Source organism: Varanus komodoensis, unplaced genomic scaffold (genome assembly GCF_004798865.1).
Source record: "Varanus komodoensis strain SLA01 unplaced genomic scaffold, ASM479886v1 scaffold60, whole genome shotgun sequence".
Classification (NCBI taxonomy): Eukaryota; Metazoa; Chordata; class Lepidosauria; order Squamata; family Varanidae; genus Varanus; species Varanus komodoensis.
The window spans coordinates 4,198,370-4,223,029 of NW_025336223.1; the positions used below are offsets into that span (position 1 = coordinate 4,198,370).

At 46.5% G+C, this 24,660-nt stretch overlaps 1 protein-coding gene across 2 annotated transcripts in view; it reads right to left on the reverse strand.

The window, feature by feature from the left end:
- Positions 1-2,250: 2,250 nt before the first annotated feature.
- Positions 2,251-24,660, reverse strand: part of NCAPD2 (non-SMC condensin I complex subunit D2) — a 30,558-nt gene continuing 8,148 nt past the window's right edge. Inside the window, exons 11-31 of one of the 2 annotated variants that reach the window (XM_044449749.1) lie at positions 24,311-24,392; positions 23,007-23,178; positions 22,717-22,838; positions 21,884-22,096; positions 20,343-20,517; positions 19,824-19,908; positions 18,409-18,542; positions 16,631-16,763; positions 14,059-14,137; positions 13,814-13,975; positions 12,922-13,130; positions 10,801-10,912; positions 9,844-9,967; positions 9,544-9,699; positions 9,196-9,373; positions 7,972-8,066; positions 6,207-6,287; positions 3,794-3,980; positions 3,510-3,654; positions 2,675-2,827; positions 2,251-2,383 (exon numbers count right to left, since the gene is read on the reverse strand). In XM_044449749.1, coding sequence (XP_044305684.1) covers positions 2,307-2,383; positions 2,675-2,827; positions 3,510-3,654; positions 3,794-3,980; positions 6,207-6,287; positions 7,972-8,066; positions 9,196-9,373; positions 9,544-9,699; positions 9,844-9,967; positions 10,801-10,912; positions 12,922-13,130; positions 13,814-13,975; positions 14,059-14,137; positions 16,631-16,763; positions 18,409-18,542; positions 19,824-19,908; positions 20,343-20,517; positions 21,884-22,096; positions 22,717-22,838; positions 23,007-23,178; positions 24,311-24,392 — 2,874 coding nt within the window. In that variant the 3' untranslated portion in view covers positions 2,251-2,306. The remainder of the gene's footprint in view (positions 2,384-2,674; positions 2,828-3,509; positions 3,655-3,793; positions 3,981-6,206; positions 6,288-7,971; positions 8,067-9,195; positions 9,374-9,543; positions 9,700-9,843; positions 9,968-10,800; positions 10,913-12,921; positions 13,131-13,813; positions 13,976-14,058; positions 14,138-16,630; positions 16,764-18,408; positions 18,543-19,823; positions 19,909-20,342; positions 20,518-21,883; positions 22,097-22,716; positions 22,839-23,006; positions 23,179-24,310; positions 24,393-24,660) is intronic. The other variant, XM_044449750.1, reaches the window with a different exon arrangement.

The following is a 24,660-nucleotide window of genomic DNA, read 5'->3' on the forward strand; positions in this document are numbered from 1 at the left end:
AATCCTGGATGATCTGTACATAGGGGCCAAAGTCTGCACTTAGGAAACCAGTGAGCAAGACATACTTCATAGTATGCAACAGCAGTGTCCACGTCACAGTTCAGAGTTTCAGCTCCCTTAGGGCAAGAAAGGGCATTGCCAGAAAATTCTGCTTGCCATTTGGCTCAGACAAACTCCCGAATTCTGTGGAAAATAGGTATTTATGATTATTGTCCTGTTCTTTAATCAAATCCAGATTAGTCTGTTTTCTAGCACTCCAGAGCAGACCATTCCAAGACTCAGCTGCCCTTCAGCTCAGCTCAGCTCAGCTCAGCTGAGGTGTACAGCTATGCTAGTGGGAAAAATGCATTTTGAGGAAATGTTTTTAGGTCAGTGGCAACCTGAAGTAGGAAGTAGCATCAAAAGCAGGAATTGCTTGTCATGGCTTTGCAGAGGGATTTCGGTCCCCTTTTCAGCCCAAGGGCTACATTCCCTCAAGACTAACCCCTCGAGGATTACAAGCCAAAGCAAGGATAGGTAGGGCCACTTACGCATCCTACCAAAGATGACCCAGGCCATGACATATGTATGAAAACTGTGGGGGGGGGGAGGCTTTTTTTGTCAAGGCTAATTGTGGGGGGTGCACTATTGTTGAGCTTCCAAGCACAAGAGGATGGATTAGCTTTCCTTCTCAGCGCAGCCTCCACAAAGGCCATTCCCCCCATCCCTCCCCCAAGATGGCATGAGAGAAAGGGAGCAGCCGATTCCGCAGGGCTGAGGGAAAACTGCGGGCTGGAACACGAAGGCCCGGGAATAGTGGGGAGACGCCAGCGCTGAATAAGGCCGGCAGTGCTCGCCGCCCGGCCCAGCTGCTTCTTCCCCGGCCCCATCTGCCACCAGGGGAAAGCTTTGTTCTCCCCCTGCTTCGGGCAGGGGGGCAGCATGACGGAAGCCGCTGAATGATGCAGGCCTGCTGCTTTCCGAGTAGATGCAGGGCGCTTGCCTGCTTCTGAAGAGACGTGCTTCCTCCTATGAATGGCGCAGAATGGAAGGGGGCTTTTTCAGCCCGTCCCACCACTAGAAAGCACCTCCCGAGAGCTTCTGTGAAATGGAGTTTGGCCACCGGGCTGGAGAAGGCTTTCCCCCTTTGCTCTACACCTTCCTACACTCGGTGTGCAAAACTCCTCCTCCTCCTCCCCCCTTGCAGCTGGTTCCAGGCCAGTTTAGGTAACTGAAAACCAGCAGCAGGACAGACATGCTCCCTGAAGTAGAACCTGTGCATATGCCAGAGCCTCTCTCTAGTCTAGACGATCCCACAAGCAGATGGGCCTCTTCATGAGGACGGTCTGGGTCAGTTCTGCAGAACTTGACCAAATCCCACAAGTTGGAGCAGCTTGCCTTTGTCCCTGAAGGCCTCAAGGGGGAGTGGGGGTCTAGGAGGATCAAAGCAAATACTGGAGTCACTTCGCACGCACTGAACTCCAGGGGCCCAGCTCAGCTGAGAGAGAGGTGCCTTGCAGATTAGCAGCTGAGGAGGAACTTTAAGCCTGTTCCCCCACCCACCGGGAGCAATTATCCAGGTATTTATCTATCTATCAGAGTTTTATCCTGCCCCATGAGCCTCAAGACTCTGCTTCAGGTGGAAGCTGGTCTGGGCTGCTCCTTCTTTCCGTAGGCTTTGCAGCACCACTGACACTGGGAAAAGGATTGCTGCGGCTTCGCTTTTGTTGCCACCAGTTTTCAAAGAGGAGGTTGCTCAACACCAGCAGCCGCAAGCCATTCTCCCCCTCACACAGGATTACAGCTCCGGGGCAGCACAGCAGGTGCCTGGTGGCCCTTATTCCCAGTCAGGGCAGCATTGCTTGGGGTCAGGCAAGGACTGCTGGGGATGGGGAGCATGTGGGGCGAAGCCAGACAGCAGCTGTCCCTAACTTACGATCACCTTGTTTTCCCATGATGTTTTAAAGAAAACGGGGAGCAGCTATAACAGCACGGCTCTCTTGTGCCATAAAAGGGTCTGCTAGGGGACTTTCTGGGGCATTTTTAAGAAGTCAGGACCAGTCTAAATACAGAGATAGTATTATTTAAGGAATGACACCCATTTCCCTATGTGCTGAGGTCCAGTGCTGCTTTTTGCACTGTCTGCTAGTACCTGCAGATAAAACCCATGATCAGAGAGGCTGTGAGATCTCCATTTTGTGACGCAAGACCCAGTTGACTCCCTCTGCATCCCTTTAACATGTACAAAACCAGGAGACATAGTTCTTTAGAAACCCAATGAACTTTATTTCCCATTAACCAGGAGAGTCTTCAGGACAGCAGGATTATCAGCGGCGGGATGATGCACGAGAAATCGGAGTTGTTTTGATAGGTGTCTCCTCCTCTGTCAACTCAGCAGAAAGTTCTGAGAGAAAAAAAGAGGGATCAGATGGCTTTGGAGGAAAATGGCAAATATGGAAGACAGAGCAATAGGAGGCAACAACCACCAGTGTCCAAACATCACATGCTATTTTTATTAATTGTATTCACGTATAGCTTGCTCTTCAGTGCAAAATGTTTCTACAGTGGCTAGCAAAACACAGAGCTAATGAAGAAAACACACAGATTGGTCAAGTGTCTCCTTGAAATCAAGCACATAAATTACAAGGATCTTTCAACCAGTCCAACTTTCAGGCAAACAGAATGTTATTCTCACCCTCCTCTGGGCTGTTCTCCTCATCACTAGAAAAGACAACAGCAATTTTTGGTTTTGAAATCTTTCTGCGGGGTCTGGAATTACAGGGCTCAGGGGTGATGAAGGCAGAGTTGGTATCTCTGTTGGCTGTACGCAGAGGTCGCCGACGTGAACCTGTGAAGGGTAAATGGGCCTTTGAAGTCACTGCAGAACAATGGACTTGGATGTACAGGTGATTAGCTAGACATTATGACTACATACTTCATAAAATGAATGGGACACTTATTTTCCCAGCTTCAATTCTTAGGCAGCTCCTCGCGCAAAATCATGTGTCGTTTTCTCACTTGTCCTAAAGCTTTTCCAAATGCACCTTACACAAGGGATTATCTGAATGCGGAATTTTATCCAAACCAATCCTGAGTATGCTGACCCATAACTTCAGAGTTAAACACTATGTGCCATGTAGAAATTTGCACAGCATGTTACATCGCTAAGCCTTTGCAAGGTTTTTCAAAATCCCAAGACTTTTCAACTTTTGCTTTAAAGGAGACACATAGGTTATATTCCATTGTTCCAGAAAAAAAGTGGGCAACAATATGCTTTTCTACAAGCCTACAAAAACAAGGAATGAAGGGGAGAATGGGTTTGTTAATGCGCCTATCAACTCCAAGACATCCCTCCGGTGTGACACTGTGTCTCTTGCTACATTCTCTTTGGCAGCTCAACAGAGTCCCTGGGGGGCATTCATGTGGTCCCCATTAGTATGGAAATATTTTTAAAAGCGGCCAATGTGAAAAACTGGGCAGTTTAAGAGTAGCCAAGGAACTTTTAATGCGTGCTGCAACTTCAGACATACTGGCTGCTGCTTTCTTCTTTGCTAGCTGGAGCACTGGAGTACTGCTGTCTCCTTCGCCTCCAGGCTCCCTGGGAGCTTCAGTGAGGGAGTCCAGTCCCTTGCTGTGGCACATCCAGAGCTTCTGCTCAAATTCTTCAGTCAGGGCCTGAGGGAGGACACCATGTGCAGAAGTGAGTGGAAATTCCAGGTGAAAGAACACTGCATGCTCAGGAACAACATCTGATATTTTGTTCTAACAGAAATGTGGCAAATTCTCCCTGCCTGGGGAAAGACATGGACCTCACCTTCACCTCAGGTTTAGTCCCCACCCGGCGGAGCCGGCCCAACGTTGCCAGGAAGCAGCTGTAGACAGCGGTGTCCTGGAGTTTGTCAGCAAAGCAGTCAAAGTTGTCTTGCATCTTACTGAGACCTCGCTCTGTGAGAGGCAGCAAGGTGAGGCAATAAGCCAGATCGTGGTGCTGCCGCTCTGTTCTGCAAAGAGGGAGAAAACCAAGCTGCTCTCAGTTTCAGTGAGAACATCGCCAGCCCAGGGAGTGGGCACTGCTCAAAACCCAGACAGAGCCTTGCTCTCAATGTGTTGCAGGGACCTCAGTGGTACAACTTGGCCAAGCAGTAGTGACATTGCAAAACAAGCAAATCTTCCAACCTGAGAGCAGACCTGCTAGAATAAAGGCCTCGCTAGCCCAGAGCCCGGCTTCCCACATAAGCCAACAAAATGCCCATGGGAAGCCTAGAGCAGAATGTGAGCGCAGCCACTTCGTGTGTTCTGCATAGTATGTGGCGCAGATTTCGTGCTCCTGCAAACACCTCCTTTTAAGGGCGAATGTTGCTTTTGAACATACCAGTAATTAAGAATGGTCAACAATCTGAGCAGTTATGGCTATGCTTCTGCACAGGCCCAGATAACTTCAATGGAGAGTACCAAAAAGCAGTGTGGAGATTTCTGGGTGTGAAATTTCCAGAAATTCACTGGCCTGCGAAGCAGCTGGAACCGATCAAGGTCAAAAGCACATCAGTTGATCCCTCTGATTGCAGGAAGGTAGAGACATGTGGCCTCAGGTTAAATTTGCACAAGTCAGTTTTGAGAAGGAGGAACAAATGTTTTCAGTAGAGGAAGAGGCAGAGCCATGAAGAAAGGAGGTCTGTTGCAAGACATCTGCTCATGAAAAATGGGGTTAAGCTCAGGGGCTGACAAAGCTTGGCTGGCCAAGCAAAACTGGGGAACAGTGCTCCTAGCTGGTGGTGTTCTCTGGCCTGCACCTCTGCCTCCCCTCACTAGCCCGGAGCTGAAGGCTTCTTATGTGTCTGTGGCTGCACCAGCAACACGCCCCACCTGCCAAATCCCAGACCTAACTTTGCAGCTGGGATTCAGGCCCCGTCCAGTGTAGTTAGCTCCAGGGCTTGGAGGAATCTATGGGTTTCTACTGTTCATCAGATTTTGTCCCTCCCTTTGCCATGGCAAGTGGGGGAGAGAACCAAAATGGCCAAAACCTTCTTTCTGAAATGTAGTTTTTCATCTCTAAGTTGGAATGGTTTCCATCCTGTCAGTTCCATCTGGAGTGTAAAGGGGTACAGTCCAGACCTGGATGGACCACTCAGCCAAATTAGGCCATTCAGGTAAAGAAACCTAGGAAGCAGACAGCTAAAATCAGGAAGACAGTAACAAGATAAGAAACATCTGATGCTATTTTCAGTGATGGGCAGTACAAAAGTAATTATCACTGGTAGAATAAGGATTTGTGGTCATTTATGGGAGGTGAAGGCAGAGGAAGATTGATTTTTCAAAATGAACAGAGAAAAACAAAAATGGATGGTGTAGTCTCATACAAAGTAGTAAAGCTCACTAAAAACCTGATGTTTCCAAGGCTGGGCTGCTTATTCACTTTGATAATAGGAAGCATTGCAAAAGAGTCTGGCTTGGTGCCTGGTTGAAACTGCTTCCTCAGCTTTCAGTTCAGCATTCAAATGAGACAAATCAGACAAATCACTCCTTTTCAAATGATCAATTTGGAAAATGCATAATTAAAAAAAAACCCCTTTGCAGATGATGCCGTTTATGTACACATGTTTTCCTTAACACAAATACGGATACATAGATCCTTTAGGTTTCCCCTCTTAAAACTAGGGCAGCATCCATTTTAAAATCCAGAAAAGGTGCTCAGCTAGCTAGGTTTTGCTGACCTCAAAACAGTCATGGCACAGAATGGCGACTAATACAAAAATAGAATTTGTATCCTGCCCTACCCCCAAAGCTAGCAAATATGGCATTGCTACATTTTTAGATGAAACACTAGAAAGGGCAGGAAGTTTTTCCCGTAACAATCCTAACTGCCAGTCCCCAAATGGGCGAGGAGACTATGCAGCACCCCGAGACAGAGCTCCCCGCTGCAGTCCGTCAGAAATTGCCTGTCCTCTGCCAAGTGGGAGGGGCACTGCAGGCTCCCAGCAGCTGATGGCAATCGCCCAGGCTCCCGGGAGGCCAAGTGCTCTTAGTTAAGGTTCTTGGCCGTGACAACATGAAAATGAACTTTTGGTCTCCTGGACTCATCAGTGCCGTATTTCTGTGAAGTGGACACACACCTTCGATCTGATCCTCCTCCACCAAGTTCTACATTCCAAAATTATGGTTTCAATTCCAGCATGGAAGGAACTGAGAGATGTTCCTGCGCCCCCCCCCCCCGGTAATTCTTTACTCACTGGGCAGTCCGGAACCTCTGACAAAGCTTTTCCACCAAGCTGTCTGTCTGCTTGTCCTTTGTGATAAAACTGAAGAGCTGCCTGGAAGAGGGTGGGGTGGGGAGGGAAGAAAGAGGGAGCAAAGAGGAAGTTGTTACTGACCCCCCAGTATTAAGTATTTTTGCAGTCTCTCTTACTGCAGTTTCCTTCTCTTCGGGAACAAAACAGAAACCTGCCTGCACTTCCAAAGTCACAGGTTACTATTTGCCAAAGTCAGTTTTACAAAAGCATCACCATCAGGAACAGAAACCCCTCTCTCTGAAATAATTCACCCATGACAAAGAAATTTAACGAACGAAAAATGTCTGTGCTCAAAACGCACCTTCACAGCATCTTGCATTTCCATTCCTCTTCTTAACTGGCAGTGTAGCATATTTGTCCCACTACATGGGCAATGTCATCACTCGCAGTTCCCACCCCCCAAGTACTCTAGAAAGCTCTCAGGCCACAGGGAAGGGGCCCTCCTGGTTGCACCACCTCCCTGTGGGGCTTTGCAGAAGGCAAGCAGAGCAAGCCCTTTTTTCAGTCGCTTTCCCCCATGTCCGTGGAATGACCAAGACTTGTGCTGCTGCCTGCCTTCTTCAAAGCCTCTCTGAGGTGCAGTGAGATCCCCTCCCCTCAGTCCCCTGCGGCTGCTGGGGCGACGTGGGGACTCAGCAACTGGGCCCTGAGCAATTTAGGTTCAGTTTGACTAGAACCTTGAGGAGTTGTTGCCTGTTTTACCCTCCACCCCCAGCCTAGATCTGTTATCCCAGGGGTTCCAACTCCTGGGCTGCGGACTGGTCCTGGTCCGTGGCCTGTTAGGAACCGCAGGAGGTGAGCGAAGCTTCATTTGTATCTGCAGCCGCTCCCCAGCACTAGCATCACTGCTGGGGAGCGGCTGCAAAAACAGATTATCGCTAGGGCCCTTTTGGGTCTTGGGCTAGAAAGGGAGTAGCAGCGGCACCGGCAGAGCCGGGAGCCAAGTGGAGCGGAAACGCCAGGGAGGGTGCGTGCGAGCAGCGCGGGAACGAGGAAGGAGGCAAGGGCTGGGCTGCAGGAGGCTCCCACTGAGTCTGCATTATGGTGAGTTGTATAATGATTTCATTATATATTACAGTGTAATAATAATAGAAATAAATTGCACAATAAACACAATGCGCTTGAATCATCCTGAAACCACCCCGATCCATGGAAAAACTGCCTTCCACGAAACTGGTCCCCGGTGCCCCAGGGGCTGGGCACTGCTGTGTTATCGGACAGGGTGACTAGAACTGCATGGGATATCCAAGGTGAGAGTCCTGTAAGGACATCCCAATGGTGCGTGAAAAATTCTGGACCGCTGAATTTAACACTAATTTTTGTGACTGCATCAGACATCAAACTGTCATGGAATGTTTAATGAATGACATTATATAAAAACTTCAGATGAATAAATCAGCCAGCCAGCCACTCTGGAAACCGTTTTGTCTGAACAGTAGTATACAAATGCTTCAGGTAACTGCATACTCCTCTTACTGTCTGCCTTCCCAGAAAGTGGCATTTAGAGCATCACACCAAGGAGGTTCCCATTTACCTGTCTGACAGACTTATCTTTCAACATAAGATACAAGCCAGATTTCCTAAGCACTTCAAGACAGCTATGAGCAAATTTGGCCTGCTTCTTTGTGTCAATTTGAGCACCCAAGAAGTTCTGTCCCTTAGGACATGTGACCTTAAGGAGAATAAATATCTACAATGAAGGTACCTCATGATGGTACGGAAAGGTTGCTCTTCTATGCCAGATTCTGGATCTGAGAGGCGGCTGATGATGTCTGGGAGCAAATTGTATACAGCATTATCCTGCATGAAGAAGACAAGAGCAAAAGCTGCTATGCCCATGGATAGCACTGCCTGGATTCTGCAGCATTCGGGGTTCTTGGCTAAGCCAAGCCCCTGAAACAAAGGCATGAAACAGCTGCTTTGTTCTTTACCGCTTGGCATGCAGAGGGAAGTTTCTTAGACACAGAATGCATACGAACAGCTATCTGAAAGCAGGTCTAGAAAGGGCAAGATAAAGCGGACTTTCTCTTGAGACAACCAGGCTACACCTTCCGAACAAAATCCAGAAAGGAGGAATAAAAAGCAGCGAGAGTCAACAGGGCTTAGAGCCAGTAGGATGACAGGTAGGAAGGTTTTTGTAGGAATGCAAAGAATGCCCCTATTATCTATCTTTCTTATCTGAAGATAAGAGTTTCTCACTGAAATGGTAAGCCTGGGTCTTAGCTTTTATCTCATGAGGATGCAACCCCCATGCAAGAAAACCTCACATTTCCCTCTGTGTAGAAAACAAGAGTCAAGAAAAAGGATTCGAAGCCTTGCTCGCTCCCTGAAATTACAACACACACACACACACACACACACACACACACTTGTCCTCCTCTTTCTGAAGCGGTAAAGCTCTGTTGCGAGTTTGCCATCATGGTGAGACGCATGCCTGTATTTCTCAGTGGTTCCTCATTGAAGCAAACAGGGTCATTTAGAGTTGTAAACTAGTTACTGCACCCACATCCTTACTGCCGTCCCTGGAGGGAAGATGCCATTATCCTCATTAACAATTTGAACAAGGCATTATAACCTTTACCCTGATCTAGGCACCAGTGGAGGAAGTTAAACCATAGGAAAGGTGGTTCACAGCAAAGGAGTGTCCACAAGTGACCAGGCAGCTCCACATAAAAGGGGAGAGGGTCACATTTGCAGATGCTTGTTGAGATGAACTGCCATTTGCACTTGGACTGACCTGGAGGGGCCGGTCTCTTCCTCAGGGCAGCTCAGCTTTCTTTTCCAAGTTGTTCTGCAATGCTTGAAAAAAAAGCCCTACTGGAATTTTAAAGTAACTGCTACGCTTGGCAATTGGTTTCAAATACCAGCACTTGAAGCATAGCAAAGCAAGATGATCTTTCTTTTCCAGAAATTCCACAGGGAGCCTCACCTTGCTAGAGAGTTCGGCAAAGAAGTTCCGGGCCAGCGCAACAATTTCCTCCGCAGGATCAGTCAGGAGAGTTGCCATCTCACTCACTTGCCCCTTCACTTTTACCATGTCCTTCAGAATCAGGTGAGTCATGACCAAGGCTGCCGTTTGCCTGACGTGCTTGCAAGGGTCCCGCAGCCTGGGGAACAGAGCCGTTCGGACAGTCGGTGGCCATCCAGACCACACCCCCAGGTGCCCCGTCGGACCCCGCGAAGGCTTCCCCCTCGAGAGAGGTCCTGCTCCTCCTTTTGTGCTGCAGCCTTTTAGGTCCAAGCCCTCCCTCCAATATTCCTCCTATCAAAGCTCTACCTGGCATAGAGATGGGGAGTCCAGGGCTCTATCAAGTTGGGGAAGCGGATGGCCAGGTCTCCGGCTGCGATCATGAGGTTGGCACGCACACTGGACAGGGTGGACTTTTCCATCATTGTGAAGAAGAGCCGCAAGTGAGAGTCACAAAATTCTGAACTGCATAGAAACAAGAATCCCTCAACTTCAGGTACCTCAGTGAAGAGGTTCCCAGCTGTAGGCTGCCTGGCAGGATCCGCAGCATGTGGGGGGTATGCCGGAAGACCACTCAGAATTAGGAGGAGGAACCAAACAGCTCAATACCTGACCATGCAGAGTTTTCCAAGGGCCAAGGCGGCGGCAGCTGAGAGTGCTGGATCGCTGTAGAGTCCTGGATTGCTACAAATCTTGAGTACCAGAGGAGCAAAGCTTGAAAGCATCTGTCTTTCTGTACAGTAAGAGATGGTACAGAGGTCCCAGCAGTTCAGTCAAGAGAACATTAAAAATACCCTTTTCCCAACTGTGTGGGTTAGGAACTACCTCCACTTCTTCTCTCAAGAAAATTTAAGAAGACTTCATGGTTAACATGATGGATGCAAAGTATGCAATGTCGACAGGTAAGCACAACCAAGAAATTATGATTAAACATATAATTTTAAACATCTAGGGCTAGCTAGAATTGAGCAGGTTTTGACCGCTGAGAAAAAATTGGCTTCTGCAGAAAGTTGCTTAAATATTAGTAGAAAAAGAATGCAGAACTCAACTTTTGAGGTTTCTAATGTGGATGCTGAGTCAAGATGCACAGGATCTGCCCTTTTGACTTCAAAGTGGTAGAAAAAGCTACTTACAAACCAGAATTTGGTTCCCCTGTTCTCACAGGGCATAGACTTTTTAAAAAATGAAAATTACCCAGCACATCTTACATTAATGTGAGCCCAACCCAGATTTCCTGCTGAACAAGACTGCATTGCAGCCATCAGCCTGATAGTCATTACTGACGGTTACATATAATACTCAAAGCACTCCATGTCTATTACCTGCAATCCTTACATCAATCCTGTACATTTTAGCACTCCATATTACATAGGTTGAGAGTATGTAGCTTGGCCAAGGAGGTCCACCATGAAGTCATGGCAGAGGTAAAGTGCAAACCAGGGACTCTTGATTGGTCATTTCATTTCCCGGCCACTTTGCTACAGAAGGAATTAGATTACCAAGATGCTTGGCAGAATGGAAGGAACAGGCCAGGAGGAGGAACTGCAGTGTGATTTGCACACTCACCATCCAACAGCTCCGTCTCACAAATGGTGCGGATGAGCTCTGCTTCTGTGTCATCAGCAGAGGCTCCAACCAAGCCCAGGTCTTCTTCCATGGTGGTCTCATTCCCAGTACTCTGTGCAGGGGGAAGGCAGGCACTAGAAATGAACAGCAACGCTCCCGTCCCGCATAGGGTCCGCCCAGTTTGAAGCAGGGCAGAGTTAAGCAGGGCAAACTCCAGAGTCCCACACTTCGTAATTCTAGCTGTGCAAGCACAACAAGGCTCAGTTTCTCTAACGTAGATCAAGGCCAACTGCTAGTCTTTGAAGAACAACCAACAATTAAAGAAGCACTTGGAGTGCAAGCCTGTTAATTGCACTTTCAGTAATCAAAATCCCCAGGACTCAGACGCTCTGTTATTCCACAACTGGAGGAATGGCGGAGGTGAACTTTGCCAGCTCCGTGCCCTGCATGCAGAGCTAGACAGACTCTTCTGCTGTCCAGCGATGGTGCTTTGGTGGGGGAGGGAAGGTGGCTGGAGAAGCCTAGGGAGAGCCCTGCCCCAGCTCTTCCTCCTCGCTCTTCAAGGTTGCTCCTCCGGTGTTGGAGGACAGCCAGCAGTTCTTCCTGCACCAGCTGCACAGTGTGGGGGAGACCTTGGGCTCCCGCTTCTGAGGTCACAGCACTATCTCCCCCTCAAAGGGGAACGATCCCCCATACCCAATGGCCCTTCAGATAATACTGAGTGACCACAAGGATCCTCCCTCGGGGATTATGGCCAAATGTAACTGAAAACAATGGTTTGTAATGAAATGGAGTGGGACAAGAGGGAGGAGACATATGGCTATCTTTTCCATTGCACTGATCAGTTTAACATCAAATCCAGGTAAAAGGATTACAAACTAAACAAAAGAAACAATTAATAGATGGAATAGTGGGACTGTGTGTGGCTAAAAAAAGTATACAAACCCAAGTTTTGAAAATAGGATCTCCCTAGATTAAGCAGCATGCAAATTTCCTTAAGCATATTTAGTATCATGTCAGTCTAATTATAATAATATAAAGGACAGCAAATAAAAATAATTCAACAATTCAAGTCATGAGACATTTACACTAGAGGTAATCCCTTGAAATCTTCAATTTATTGCTCAGGATACATAGGAAAGGGATGTTGCTACTGTGTGTGTTTTTGCAGGACATGGGTTGACAAATGATAGGAGTGAAAGTACAGTGGTACCTTGGCTCACAAACTTCATCTGTTCTAGGAATCTGGTCATGACCCAAAATGGTCTTGAGCCAAGTCAAATTTCCCCATAAGGTTCAATGTAAATAAGGTTAATCCATTCTGTAACTATTTTTTTTTAATCAGAAAAATGTGAAGCAAAGTGACAAAGAACAACAAAGTTTGCGGCCATCTCCCCCTGCCCTGCAACGAGCGTGGCCATCTCCACCCCCCAGCACAACCATGATCGCGCCGGTCATCCCGGCGCTCGGGGGGAGAGACGGGCGCAAACACGGGTGCGCTCGGAGGGAGGGAGACAGGCACAATCGTGCTGAGGGGGGAGATGGCCGAGATCGCAGTTACGCTCCTACAGAAAAGACAGGTGCAATCGCTGGTGCGCTCTGCAGGAAAGTCGGGCGCGATTGCGGCCATCTTCCCCCCACCCCCGGCACAATCGCGGCCATCTCCCCACTTGTGGGGTGGGTGGGGATATGGCCATGATCATGGTCGCCACCCAATGCGGAGTTCGCGACCCGAGTCAAAATTTTTATGACATTTTTGTTCGCAACCCGATTTGGTCGTGAACTGAGGCATTCGTGAGCCAAGATACCACTGTATACAGAATGATTCAAGTCTCCTGGCTGGAAAGAACCAGTTTTAGGAACTGGATTTAACCAACTGGAATCATTAGTTTCAGGATGAACACCCTGCTTTCTCCACTTCCCACCCTGCAAACAGATAGAGTTGGTGTCAAGCAAGAACTCCCAGGAAGATTTCTACAGAAAGAAACCCAGACAAGTTTTTTTAAAGGTTATGAGAACTCAGACATTCACGACCAGATGAGAAACGGGGTCTGCTGCTCTGGGTCACAGTGACAAAACATCAGTGGCTGTGGAAGAAAGAGAAAGAACTCCGGCCCTCACCTTTTCATTCTGGGCCTGTGAATTCTTTGCAGCATGTTCCTTCTCTTCCTGCTCTTCCCCAAGGACTCGGCGCCTGCGAAGCTCATTGCTTACAGACAGCTCCAGATGCTGAAGCTGCTGCAAGGCCACATCCCCAACAAGGGAGACCAGATGTGTCAACACCAAAGTATCGATAGTGCTCGAGTCACCGGCCATTTCAGATCCAGGCTCTGGAGGACAAATAGAAGCATCTCTGTAACATGGCTGATGTAGGGATTGGGCCCAATCTATGGTACAGGCTTCAAAGCTGTGGCATCAGCTTCTGACTCAAAAGAGGAAGAGGGTCGGGAAGCCATAGCTCACCTGACAAGGCCAGAGGACCCACAGATAATCCAGACAGTCCCTGAGAATTGGACAGTTTCAAGTTTTGCAGGGAAGTTTAGTGAGCCACCTGATATGGGGACATGTGAACTAATCTCCATTAGACCAACAGTGCGCCATCAGGTTAATAAGGTGGACCAACAGCATCAGGCACTCCAAGGCCAGTGGCCCTTAAGCAGCAGGACCCACCTAAAAAGTCAGCTTTTGCTTTTTGTTTGAACGGGCAGAATCCACTTTGCATCATTAAGCCACGCTCCCCTAACGGCCAGTCGCTTATCTTTACTTGTTCCTTTTGCTACTTGAATTCCGAAATACCTTTCCTGTGTATCACAAGCTTAAAGACTTTGAGGGAGACAGTCTTTGTCCTGATCTGCTTGGAAGGAGGGAGAGCAGACTAGTCACGTCAGCTGCAGGTCGCCCCTTCTTTCAGATTTCTGGCCCCACTGCCTCTCGTCTCCATTGCCAACTGCTTCACCCGTCCCCGAGGAGGTTCTGCCAGAAGCGACGGCGCTGCTGCTGACCCCCAACTCACCTGCCTCAACCTGACCAGACTCCTGCAGCTTCTCCAGGGCTTGCTGGCTACAACACTGGAGGATCTCAGCACATATTTCCTCGGGGCCTTCTGCCAGGCGATAGATGAGGGCAACTGCTGTCTCGGTGAAGGGGACCCAGTGTGCTGTTGACGCAGCAAAGCCTAAGGAAAAACAGAAGGAGCAGCTTCTCAGTCAGGCAAGGTCTGAATGCAGGCCTGCCCATCCTTCCGCTCTAGTGCCTTACCCACACTTATGGCCTTGCGCAGGCATTCAAACAGCTGGTGTGACTGTGGAAGTCGGAAAGGAGCATGGCTTTTTTCCAGCTGTAGGGAGGGAGGAAGCAAGATTAGCTTTGTCCAGCAGAATAGTTTCCTAGTTCTCTTTTTATTACTATACAGACATTCCCCAATTTACGAATGAGTTCCTGAAAAAACAGAAATTCATCTTTAAGTTGAATTTGTGTGTTAGTTGGATCACGTGTAGTTGGCTTTCCACATTTGTAGGGGTTAGGGGCACAGGACCCCTGTGAAAATGGAAAAACTGCAAGTATCTCTAGCTACCCCGCCCAAACCCATCAGTTACTCCTCTTTGTATCAAGGAAAAGCTAGAGATATTTCCTTCTCCAGATGGGTGGGGCAGGAAGGCCTGTTTTGGTGGCCTCCCTCTTCACCCTTTTACTTCTCTCTATGGTGATGCTTTGAAGGCCCTCCCTCACTCCCCTTTCGCTTCTTCACTCTCTATGGTGATAATTTCATGCAGTATTTTTTAAAAGCTTTAGGGCAGCAGAAAGATACAAGTTTAATTTCAATGTATCTTCAATCTCTCTGAAAGACAGGCATGGTCAAATACAGCATCTTCCAAAGTCGTATAACAAAAAACATAGCTAGGAATTTTAATTTGAAATAGTCACATGTAATCTCATTCATATAATCTCTAATCATTAAATACTACATTTTTGACTTGACTGGGCTATGCCACTGTACGGGAAACTTTAGTTTAGAGGGGCACAATCTTTCCAGCCGCAAGAGCTGCATCAGAACTGCAGGGACCACATGTGCATACCCACATATGTGTAGTCTTTTTCTGGCCACAAACAGCTTCTTTATTTGAAGAGAGCAGATCTTCCCTTTTGGGAGAAGTTATAAAGCCCTCCCTCATTAGTGCTGATGCTGACAAGGAAAACTGGGCATAGTACCTTACAGCCTGCTGTCTATGCATTCCTGCTCTAGCTGTGGAACAATGGTCTAGAGCAGGGGAAGGCGATCAAGGAGAGCAGCTGCAGCTCTCCCACTTGCCCTCCTTGCAGCCCTGCTGCCAGAGTTTGCTAAGTGGGAAAAGACTCCGTTTCCAAGCAATCGTCCAAGCGGTTTCAAACAAGCAGGGTCTGAAACCAGAGTGAAGACGCTTGTAGGTCTGAACTATTCTGGTTAGCACTGCCGTAAATATCATGCTATACAAAGATTAAATGAGGGGAAATTTGCTCAAGACTGCCGAAAAGGGAAAAGGAACAAATGTGCAAGCTGGCAACATCACCAATGGCGTTGCTGCCTGGGCAAGGAAGCCCTGCTTTGCATGAGCATCACGGCAAGACTGCCAAGCATTAGCGCAGCAGCCAAATTCAAGGTGGGGTGGGATGCCTCCTTGAAGCTGCATAGGTCGCTCCTGAAAGGCCCAAACACCAAAAAGACCCAAAGACACTTTGGAGCTGGAATGCGGTCAAGGGCACTGGGTCTTCAGTTAAGACCCAGCTCAGAATGCTTCCTCTGTTGATACCAACGGAAGGCTAGAGCAGGGTTCTGGGTGCCTGGAGGGGATCTGAGAAGCAATGGGGACTGTAAACAGAAAGTCTCTGATTTTTAATTGCAAGGGTGAATTAAACAGGTTTGTAAAACTACGACAGCCAGGTTGTTAATTAGGACTTGCCTGGGAAATTCTAAGTATTTTCACTAGTTTGTCATCTATTTCTGGGAAAAAGTCAATGTAGTGCCACAGCCTTTAAAACTGAAGTTCAGGCCCGTGATACCTGAAGAACCATCTCATGCATGAACCTGTATAGCAACTGAGATCCTAATCTGAGGAACTTTTCCAGATAGAGGCTATCTGAGTAGATCTCAGAACAAGGACCCCTTCTGTAGTGCTGCTTCAGTTATGGAACCCTTCCCTTAAATACATGCCTGCCATCACCATTTATTCAGTGCCAGCCTAGATTCAAGCTATTTACACAAGCTTTGAAGGGCAAATAAGATACTTCTGGCTGTACCTGCTTGTTTGTCTTTATTGCTATTCTGTGATATATCCCTGCTTGTAGCAGAACTGCCTTTTTAGTTGAATATCTAAAGCTTCAAGAGCTTTTATGGCAGAAAAACTGGACACAATTTTCAATATAAAATCACAATATAAAAGTGCCTTCCCAGAGATGGTTAGGATTTTGGGAAGTTGCATCTGCACCAGTTTCAACAGGTCAGCCAGGAAGGTTGGATTCAGTTTGTTTGCATTGCGCTACTGAAGCACCCTAAAAGGAAGGACTTGTATTGCGAGCCAGCCACACAGCCTCCAAAAGGTGGGTTGCAATCAGAAAAGATGCTTTAGAACTCGAAGCATGTGAAAGATGGTTATTCGGTTGAGCATTTTACAAATGCAAAGATAACTGGACAATACATTTTACAAAGAGTAGATGTAGCTGAAAACTGCAGTATACAAAATAATCTAACCCTAATTTAAAGCTTCCCAAATCCATTTAGTTTGTGGTTTTCCCATGCAAATTTAGTAAATTGGAGACACCCAGAGTCTTTTCTGAGATCCAAGCAAGCTCTGACCTTCTGGTTGTTGGCAATATTGGAGATCGCATTACACACTTCCCGAGCAAGGCAATAATCTTCATGCACTCTCTCATCTAGCCCTGCTGTTATCAAAACATCAAGGTTGCTCCCCACAATCTCAGGCTTGCCCCTAGTAATGACAAAATGCACACTTCATTAAATCCAAGATACTCCAGAAATCCTGAAACACACTCAAATGATTATACTGGACGAAACAGGAATTGTGAGCTCTTGGTTACCTCACATAAGCAAAGCAAGAGATTAGCCAGTATGCCAAGCTCTAGGTATGCATTGTTCTCAATTAGTGGTGCACAAAGCAAGTCAAAGATTCCTAAGGATCCTGCAGTAATAAAACCCACACAAAAAGCAATGGCAGACCATCTTTATGATTTAAGAAAAGGGCCAGATTACTGTCAGGACAATACTTTTACGAAGTTGCAAAATATGTGCACACTTTGAAATTCTCCAGAGTTCTTCACCAGACGGCAAATGTAGCAGGAGAGCGGGGCTGGCGGAAAGGTGGCAGATGTCAAAAAACAGGCTGAATGACCTAGTCTTAGGAATGAACATGGGAGGAGGCAGCTGTCGTTCAAACCAGGTGGAGTAATGGCTTCAGACGGCACCTACAATTATTTCTGGGAATCTTGGGATGGTATAACTATCTTAAAGATACAAAATCCAGCTAACACCCAGATTTGTCTCCAGCCTAACGTGTATTTCGGATTTTTTACTTATGGCCAGGGCAAACTTTCTTCTGTGCACCATGGAGAATACCCAGCAGGATCCTACATTAGAGAAGATTTTATATCACAGAAAGATGGAACTTTATTCTCTGAGGACACATCTCCTCCTTGGCTTCTATTGAGTTTGTTACTAAGCGCACCACCTATCATCATCTCTAGCTTTTCTCTGATTCTGTTTTCCAATTGTCAAGGAGCCTTTGATGATGGAGGCAGATACCCAATATGGTTATTGTAAGAACCCCACGGTTGATATTGGACTTCTAAAATTCATTGGCTTGGCTGGGTGTCTACAACATGCAGCGTCTTGAATCTGTGGTGACAATCACAGTCAACGATCTCTGGGACAGAAAAGCACCATGGGCTGAATTCTGCCGTCATGCAAGCAGCAGTCTGCTCATGCGATGGGACCTCTTGGTCCTCTCCCTGCCCTGCAGCCCATCGCCTGCAGCCAGGGGTAATGCATGGCACCCAGACTTCTCTTCCCACTGGGGGAACACCGCTTTTGGAAGCGACCCCACATTTATCATTACAGACTCTAATCCATTAACTATTTATTCCAGCAAAAGCAGGGGGAGGAAATCCAGCTTTATCGCTTTTGGAGGGGGAAATCCCCATTGCAGTACAGAAGACCAGACTCCACTAAGGAAAGCTGTTGGATTGACACAGTCTTGCCTGTGAAATGGGTGGAAACAGGAACCCATGTCAAGATAGCCTCCTTCACTGTGAGCTACCCTGCCCCATATAGCTCTCCCACTGAATTCCAGAGACCCAGCATCCCTAACACAGTCCCAGAACCCATGTGCTTATCTCCAGGTTGTTCGACAGCAACTTCACAAGTCCTGGGAGGGAACAACAAGGGCTCCTGTGCCTTCACAAATGAAAGCACAGGAGAAGGGCTGTGGAGCTTTCCTTGGAAAAGCAGAGGCCGAGATCCTTTTCAGGGCCTACTGCACACAGTTCGGCTATCACACAGAAGTTTGTCATGACTTTTAAACCTGTTGCCAGGTGCAGAAGGCTGATCTCTTGACTCACCTTGCCATCATCCCCAGAAGCATGATGGCAGCATGACGTTCCAACTTTGAACACGGCGATTTCTCTGTGAATCGTTCCCAGAGCAGCTGGACCACACTAGGTTTAATTTCATCCTTTTTCATAAACTCTGAGATCTAGAAAATCACAAATGTTATCAGGAAAGGAAAGCGAGTACATGGCCTAAAAAGCAGAGTAAGCAAGCAGATGATTTTCCTCACTTCCTGCAAACAACCCGGGCCAATATGGAGCACACAGAATAGCTGGGCTAAGCCCTACCAACCCTGGCTAGCTAGCATAGAGAGGCAGGACTTCGAAGGACTCCATCCGTCATCTTTGCTGAAGTAAAGAGCAGAGTTCCACAAGTATCCTGGTGTTGATGCTTGCAAAACAGAAACCAGGTGGGGTTTCTCTCAACTTGGGAGGATATACATAGCAAATCTGAATGGCCCCGCCTAACAAGGCAAGTAGGAGGATTCAACCATGCAAGGCCCTCTTCTCCCAATGAAGAATTTGTCCGGAGACTCGTCCATAAAGTGCACATGAAGCACTTGTCGGAGAAATCAATATTTTTAAAAGAAATAGTTGTTGGTCTGAGAGACTGGGTTGCCCTGATTTTACTACTACACATTGCTCTTGGGTCTAATGAAGACGCACACAGTGGATATTATAATCTAAGGGTCCCGCCAGATTAGACTAAGGTCTGTCTAGGGTAACATTCGAGTACAATGCTTCTGAAAAGCATACAAGCATGGCAGGAAGGTGATCACCCTCCTTCAGCAGTTTGTCCCCACTAGTTGATATTCAGAGCAACACAGCTCTCTGAAAACACTGGTCTCCTCTAGCTAATAGTCAGTGAATGAGTCTTATCCCCTTTGAAAAGTATCTAAGCCAATGACAGCACATTATGTAACATGGGAAGTGCTTTGTCTATCCCCAAAATACTGCACTTCAGTTTCACTGGGTGTTCAGCCTTGAGTCTTTTTCAATATTGTGAGGATACATGACCTATCATTTTATATTTGATTCTTACATTTTTAAAAATTGTGTTTTCTCTTCTAAATTAATGAAAAACAAGCTACTGTGTACTTATTGCTGTCCCTGATCAGCATAAACTGCACATTTAGCCAATCTGAAATTGTCTGGCAAAGTTCCTAGGATCGTCTGTGTTTAAGTGCCTCAACAGCAGGAAAAAAGTGAAGAAAAAACTAGTATTAATGTTAATACTAGACAGTATTAGAATGTTCTAGAAGTTAATACTGTCAATTTGGGAGTACAGATTGTGCAATACTCTGGTTTTGAGATCACTTGAACCAATAAAACAGATTATAGGACTCTGAAGAGTCTTACAAAAAGGCTAAGAGAATCAAGGGTGACTAGGACTTTGAGCTGGTCCATTACAGGGGAAAAACACTCACGATTTTTCCAAGACATTGGATAGCCCCCAGCGAAGCATCTACCATCAGGAGGGAGAGAGACTGCACCAAGTTCTGAGCACGAGTCCTACGCAGATACAGTAAGAGATCTGTTTTTTTTAAAGGTCTGACATTGTGAAATCCCACCTAATATACTCTCTTGATTGAAAACCTATCAAACTCTCTTGATTGAAAACCTATCAAAATGGTGAATAGGGACTACACCCCAGCAAGCAACTTCAGGTTTACTGAGACCCAGAGCATTCATTCAGGAAGACAAGGCATCTTGAGGGCACAGGCCAGTGGCTTGTTTAATCTGGATTATTCTTCCATGGGACAAAAGACAGTATAAAGGGAAACCAATTTCAGTCTAGCTAGTCAAGCATAACTAACACATATGCTTGGTCATCCAGGAATAGTATAATGGCAACTGCATTTTGTCCACCTACCCACTCCCAAGGCTCCCAGTTGAACATATGCATCATCCCCCCTACGTGGCTAGTGGAAGAGAGTCAGCCAAACCTTTCTGAATCTCCACTAGGGTTCAGATAGAGCCTTCTGTAGGCATCCAAAACGGCGTCTCTGATCCCTGGTTCCTTGGACCATATGAGTGGAAGCATTCGGCGGACTCCAAGCACAGCCTGAGGGACACCAAACTGAGATACTACCACAAAGAATTCAATAGTTTCTTGCACCACTGGAAAGGAAGGAAATAGTTCAGCTTAGATTGCCTCCAGTCCACCTAAAAATTAAATCATAGTCGTGTTGCATTTCTGTTAGGTGCATAACAGTCATTCACTAGTCTCAAATCCTACACTGCTACTTTGGCCACCTCAGGTACCAAGCCCATTTGCATCCTCTTTGGAGATTTTATATCTTGTTGTGAAGTTAAAGGCAGCATTTGAATCCACCCCTGATTTTCTACCTCTTGCCTATGGATAGACTAATCAATTCCTATCATTTAGATGTATATCTGTTTAAAGCACACTAAAATGATTTGCTTGAAATGCTTTGTCACCTTTTTAGTTAAGGCAGAGCTGTAGGATTACTAAACTAAGGATTATTTGTGTAATTGAACTACCTGGTACTCAATTTATATTCATTAAAACCAACTGTAGACCACCTTTGTGCCAGAAGGCCCCCAAAGATAAAGCTACAAACAATTAACTTACAGTAGAAGAATTATTTGAAAGACATGCATTGCTTCCTTTAATGTGACTTTCCTGGTGTTCAAACATATAATGCCTGTTTTGTAAAATTCATTTCTATATATTTAAGATGCTTTTTTAAACACTTCTGGCTATCTAATTATCACAGTCTACTTATTTCTGCAGCTGCACATACATCTCAGACTCTCCAGTCAGTCGCCACATGTTCTACTAATAAATCTTGTCAGCAAAGAAGCTCCTCCTGTTACAGGCTTGTCGGCCAGACAGCCATTTGGAAAAACACAACTCACTGTGCAGCACATGTTTACCAAACCTGATAGTCGGGATGCAGAGAAGATCCCTTTTAAAGGCTGGCATTTAAAAAAATCTAAGTGGAAATCTTGCAGTAGAGGATTCCTGTGTTACTCCTGTAATTGTATCCATCCATAGTGCGGATGCTCAAAGACAGACAATGGCATATATGTATAATGCACAGCGTTTAGCTTTGCCCGTCATGTTTTTAAGGCTTTCCAGACACAAGCTAATCACACAGAAAAATTGTTCTGACATGCTCTCAACAAGTCCCTTTTGGATAGATTTTATAAGTTAGGTCAAGCATACATGGGGTTCTCAGTTCTTCAAGAATTCAACTTATGTCCCTTGCATATAAGCGCTAATTTATTTCTAGATAAATCAGCTAAGCTAGTTTTCTGAGGGGTGAGGATACAAGCATGAAGCCATGAAATTCCTCACCTATAATCTAAAGAGATGCAGTGTAGGAACAGGCTTTCTGTGTGATGAGCTGTGGGTCTGTGCAGAGCCTTTAGAAGGTACTGCTGCTTCATGTTTTCAGACATTCCCTTCCACATTTAGTTGTAGACAGAACAACATCTGATGTGCGGTCATCACATTTACCGGAAACGGAGTTTTCATACATCAGTTTCAAGACTAGGCTCAGGGCTTCAGTGATCTTTGCAGAAAAGTCATAGGCATCCTGTAAGTATTGCACCAGCATCTCCTGCTTTACTAACTCTGCTGGTGGCTCTTCCTCTTCTTGTGCTTGCTCTTCACTCCTGGCATTATCTGTACTATTTGTGGGTTCTTGAACCCCACCTTCAGTCTGGGAACCTGCACAGCAAAACAGGGAACACAGATACAATTCCAGTGTTCTGGTCTCATACAGTAGCATCTATTCCAAGTATGTTCTGACCGATATTGCTCTATGAGTGTTTAAGTCACACTGAAAGCAGAACCAGGTTAAAAAAGAGTGTTTCCAGACAAACATCCAATGCTGAAGGGAAGGAGGGGCCAATCCAAAGATGACCATGGCAGCAGCTTTCGTATGATCACGTGTAAAGTGGTGAGCAGGTGGGTGATCTGATTTCACCAAAGGAATAGATGTGGTAGTGAAGTGAAATCCTCTGCATCTTACTTCCCTGTGTGTTACTGCCTCAAGGGGCTTTTCAGTCATCCAGGCTTATTTAATTAATGATGTTGCAGCTCGACTAAGAAAAAGGAACTTTGGGCAGCTGATGACAAAGGTTTGGTAAAGGAAAAGAGAAAATTCAGCTCCCCAGCCTACTGGATTTTAACCAGTTAGACCTCTTGTTGTCTGCTTTGTGTGTGAAGGGAAGAGACACAGGATTCAGCCAACATAGCTGCTATTGCCCTAGTTTGGCGGTGGGAAAGAGAACCTTCTGCTTCTCTGAGCACCGAAACAAACCACCGCAGCACAGGCAGGCATTTACCTAAGTAAAACGTCCTCAACAGGCTCAGGGTGATGGCTTCGTCACCCTTTGTTCCTGAGCAGCTGAAGGGCTCCAACCCCTGGAGCTGGTGTAGACCTCCTTGCGTCAGGCGGATCGCATCCCTGTATCGAGAGATGGCAGACCAATGCTAAACCCTATGTAGATACGCTTTGCATATCCATCTCAATTACCTTTGGGAAGCGTAGACTATGCCCACAATTAATTGCAAAGAAAATCTTCACACTGGGATCAAAAGATCTCACATTCCGCCTGCACCCAATTTTACTTACTTGTAATTGGATTTTCTCAACAGCTGGACAATGCTGTTGACTAACTCTGTTGGGTCCCCCAACTCAAGCTCAGTCGCCTCATTTTCCTGCGACTGTGAGCCAAGAGAACTCAGGGTTGCCTGGAGCTCTGGCTGCATTGCCTCCCATTCTTCCTCTGGAGAGATCACCACCGCTATGAGGGGAAAGAGGGAATCAGAGACAGTCTTCCATCTCCATGATGATACACAGTTCTGAATGGAGTCTTTGAGCACTACAGCGCACAGCCAGGAAGTACTGAGTTCAGCCAGTGACTTGTCTGTCCCAACATCATAGAGTGGAGTTAAAGTAACACTAAGCCTGCTAGAGAGCCTGGGAGACAGGGATTTGGAAATATAACAAATGCGATTGCTGCTATCTTGCTGTCCTGTGGTAAATCTGTCTCTGTTTCGATTCTACATCGTTCCCCTGCCCACATCAGGTCACTGACTCAGCTTTAGTTGACCATGCATGCGACTGGTCTTAACTTGCTTTTTAGGTAGAGAACTTGGCACTGGATTCCTGTCAGCTTCTCTAGCCTTAGCTGTGGGAAAGGTAGGTAAAAATAATTTTGACTCCCTCCACCTTAAAAGTTTCAGTTATAGAGTCCCATTAACCTGATTTTAAAAGAAACCTAAACATAATGCAAACTCTCGCTTAACAATGAAGAAACAGTAAAAAAACATTGTTTTGGCCTGTAACTACCACCCCATTTCTGGAAAATGTTGACCACCTATCAGTCTTACATGCCTTTGCTTAGAAGAAACAACTCAGACTGCCACCACTCCCTTATCCTGTACCTTCTGGCATAAACAGAGGGCTTAGAAGAGAAGCCGGATGCTCTTGTTTGTGCAGGATATAAAGTAACAAACAGGGAGCTCAGAAGGGAATCCTACTGTTTCTTATCTGCTTGAAAAATGAAATGAGATCTGTGGGAGAGCCAGCTTCATTATGCCCATTGTTTCCTGGTGGGATGGCCAAATTTGGCTGGTAGGCCTCAGGTTCCTGGACCTGTTCTACGTGGCGCATAGGTATCCTGAGCCAAGTCTTTGTTGGAGCTGTAGCTATTGGCTACCTATGTAGGGGTGCCTAGTTGTACCATTAGAACCTTGAGGGGGATTTTGCTTTCCTCTTGCTCCACTCCTAACATTGGCCCCAGTTTTGCCATTATGTTCTTCCAATCTCCTCTCCATGCCACCTCCTTCCTCTATCTGGTTTTGACCTCACCACTCAGCCAGACCCACCTCACAGGTCAAGAGCTGTGTTACAGGAAAAAAACCCAACATTACCAGCTGTGGTTCTGCAGCGGTTCATCTCCTGTAGTTTTTGCCTCTCCTTCTCAAGCAACTTGATTAAGTCTGTGCAGCTCAGCTATGGATTGGAGGAGAATTCTCAATATTAAATGCAGCCACTTCATTCCTGCCTTCCGTCATCAAATGCCATATCCCAGTCCTCTGAGTTTTTGAGGTGACCCGATTCAAATGCTGGGGATAAGCTTTATTCCAGAGGATTGCACGGGACACGAAGCTGAACTATGCTCTGATCCTTGTCACCTTTATTGTGTTCAGCATGTTTCTAATGAACGGCCTCCGGCCAGCTGATCAGGTACAGACAAGATTCAAACTTAGGGGAAGCACCA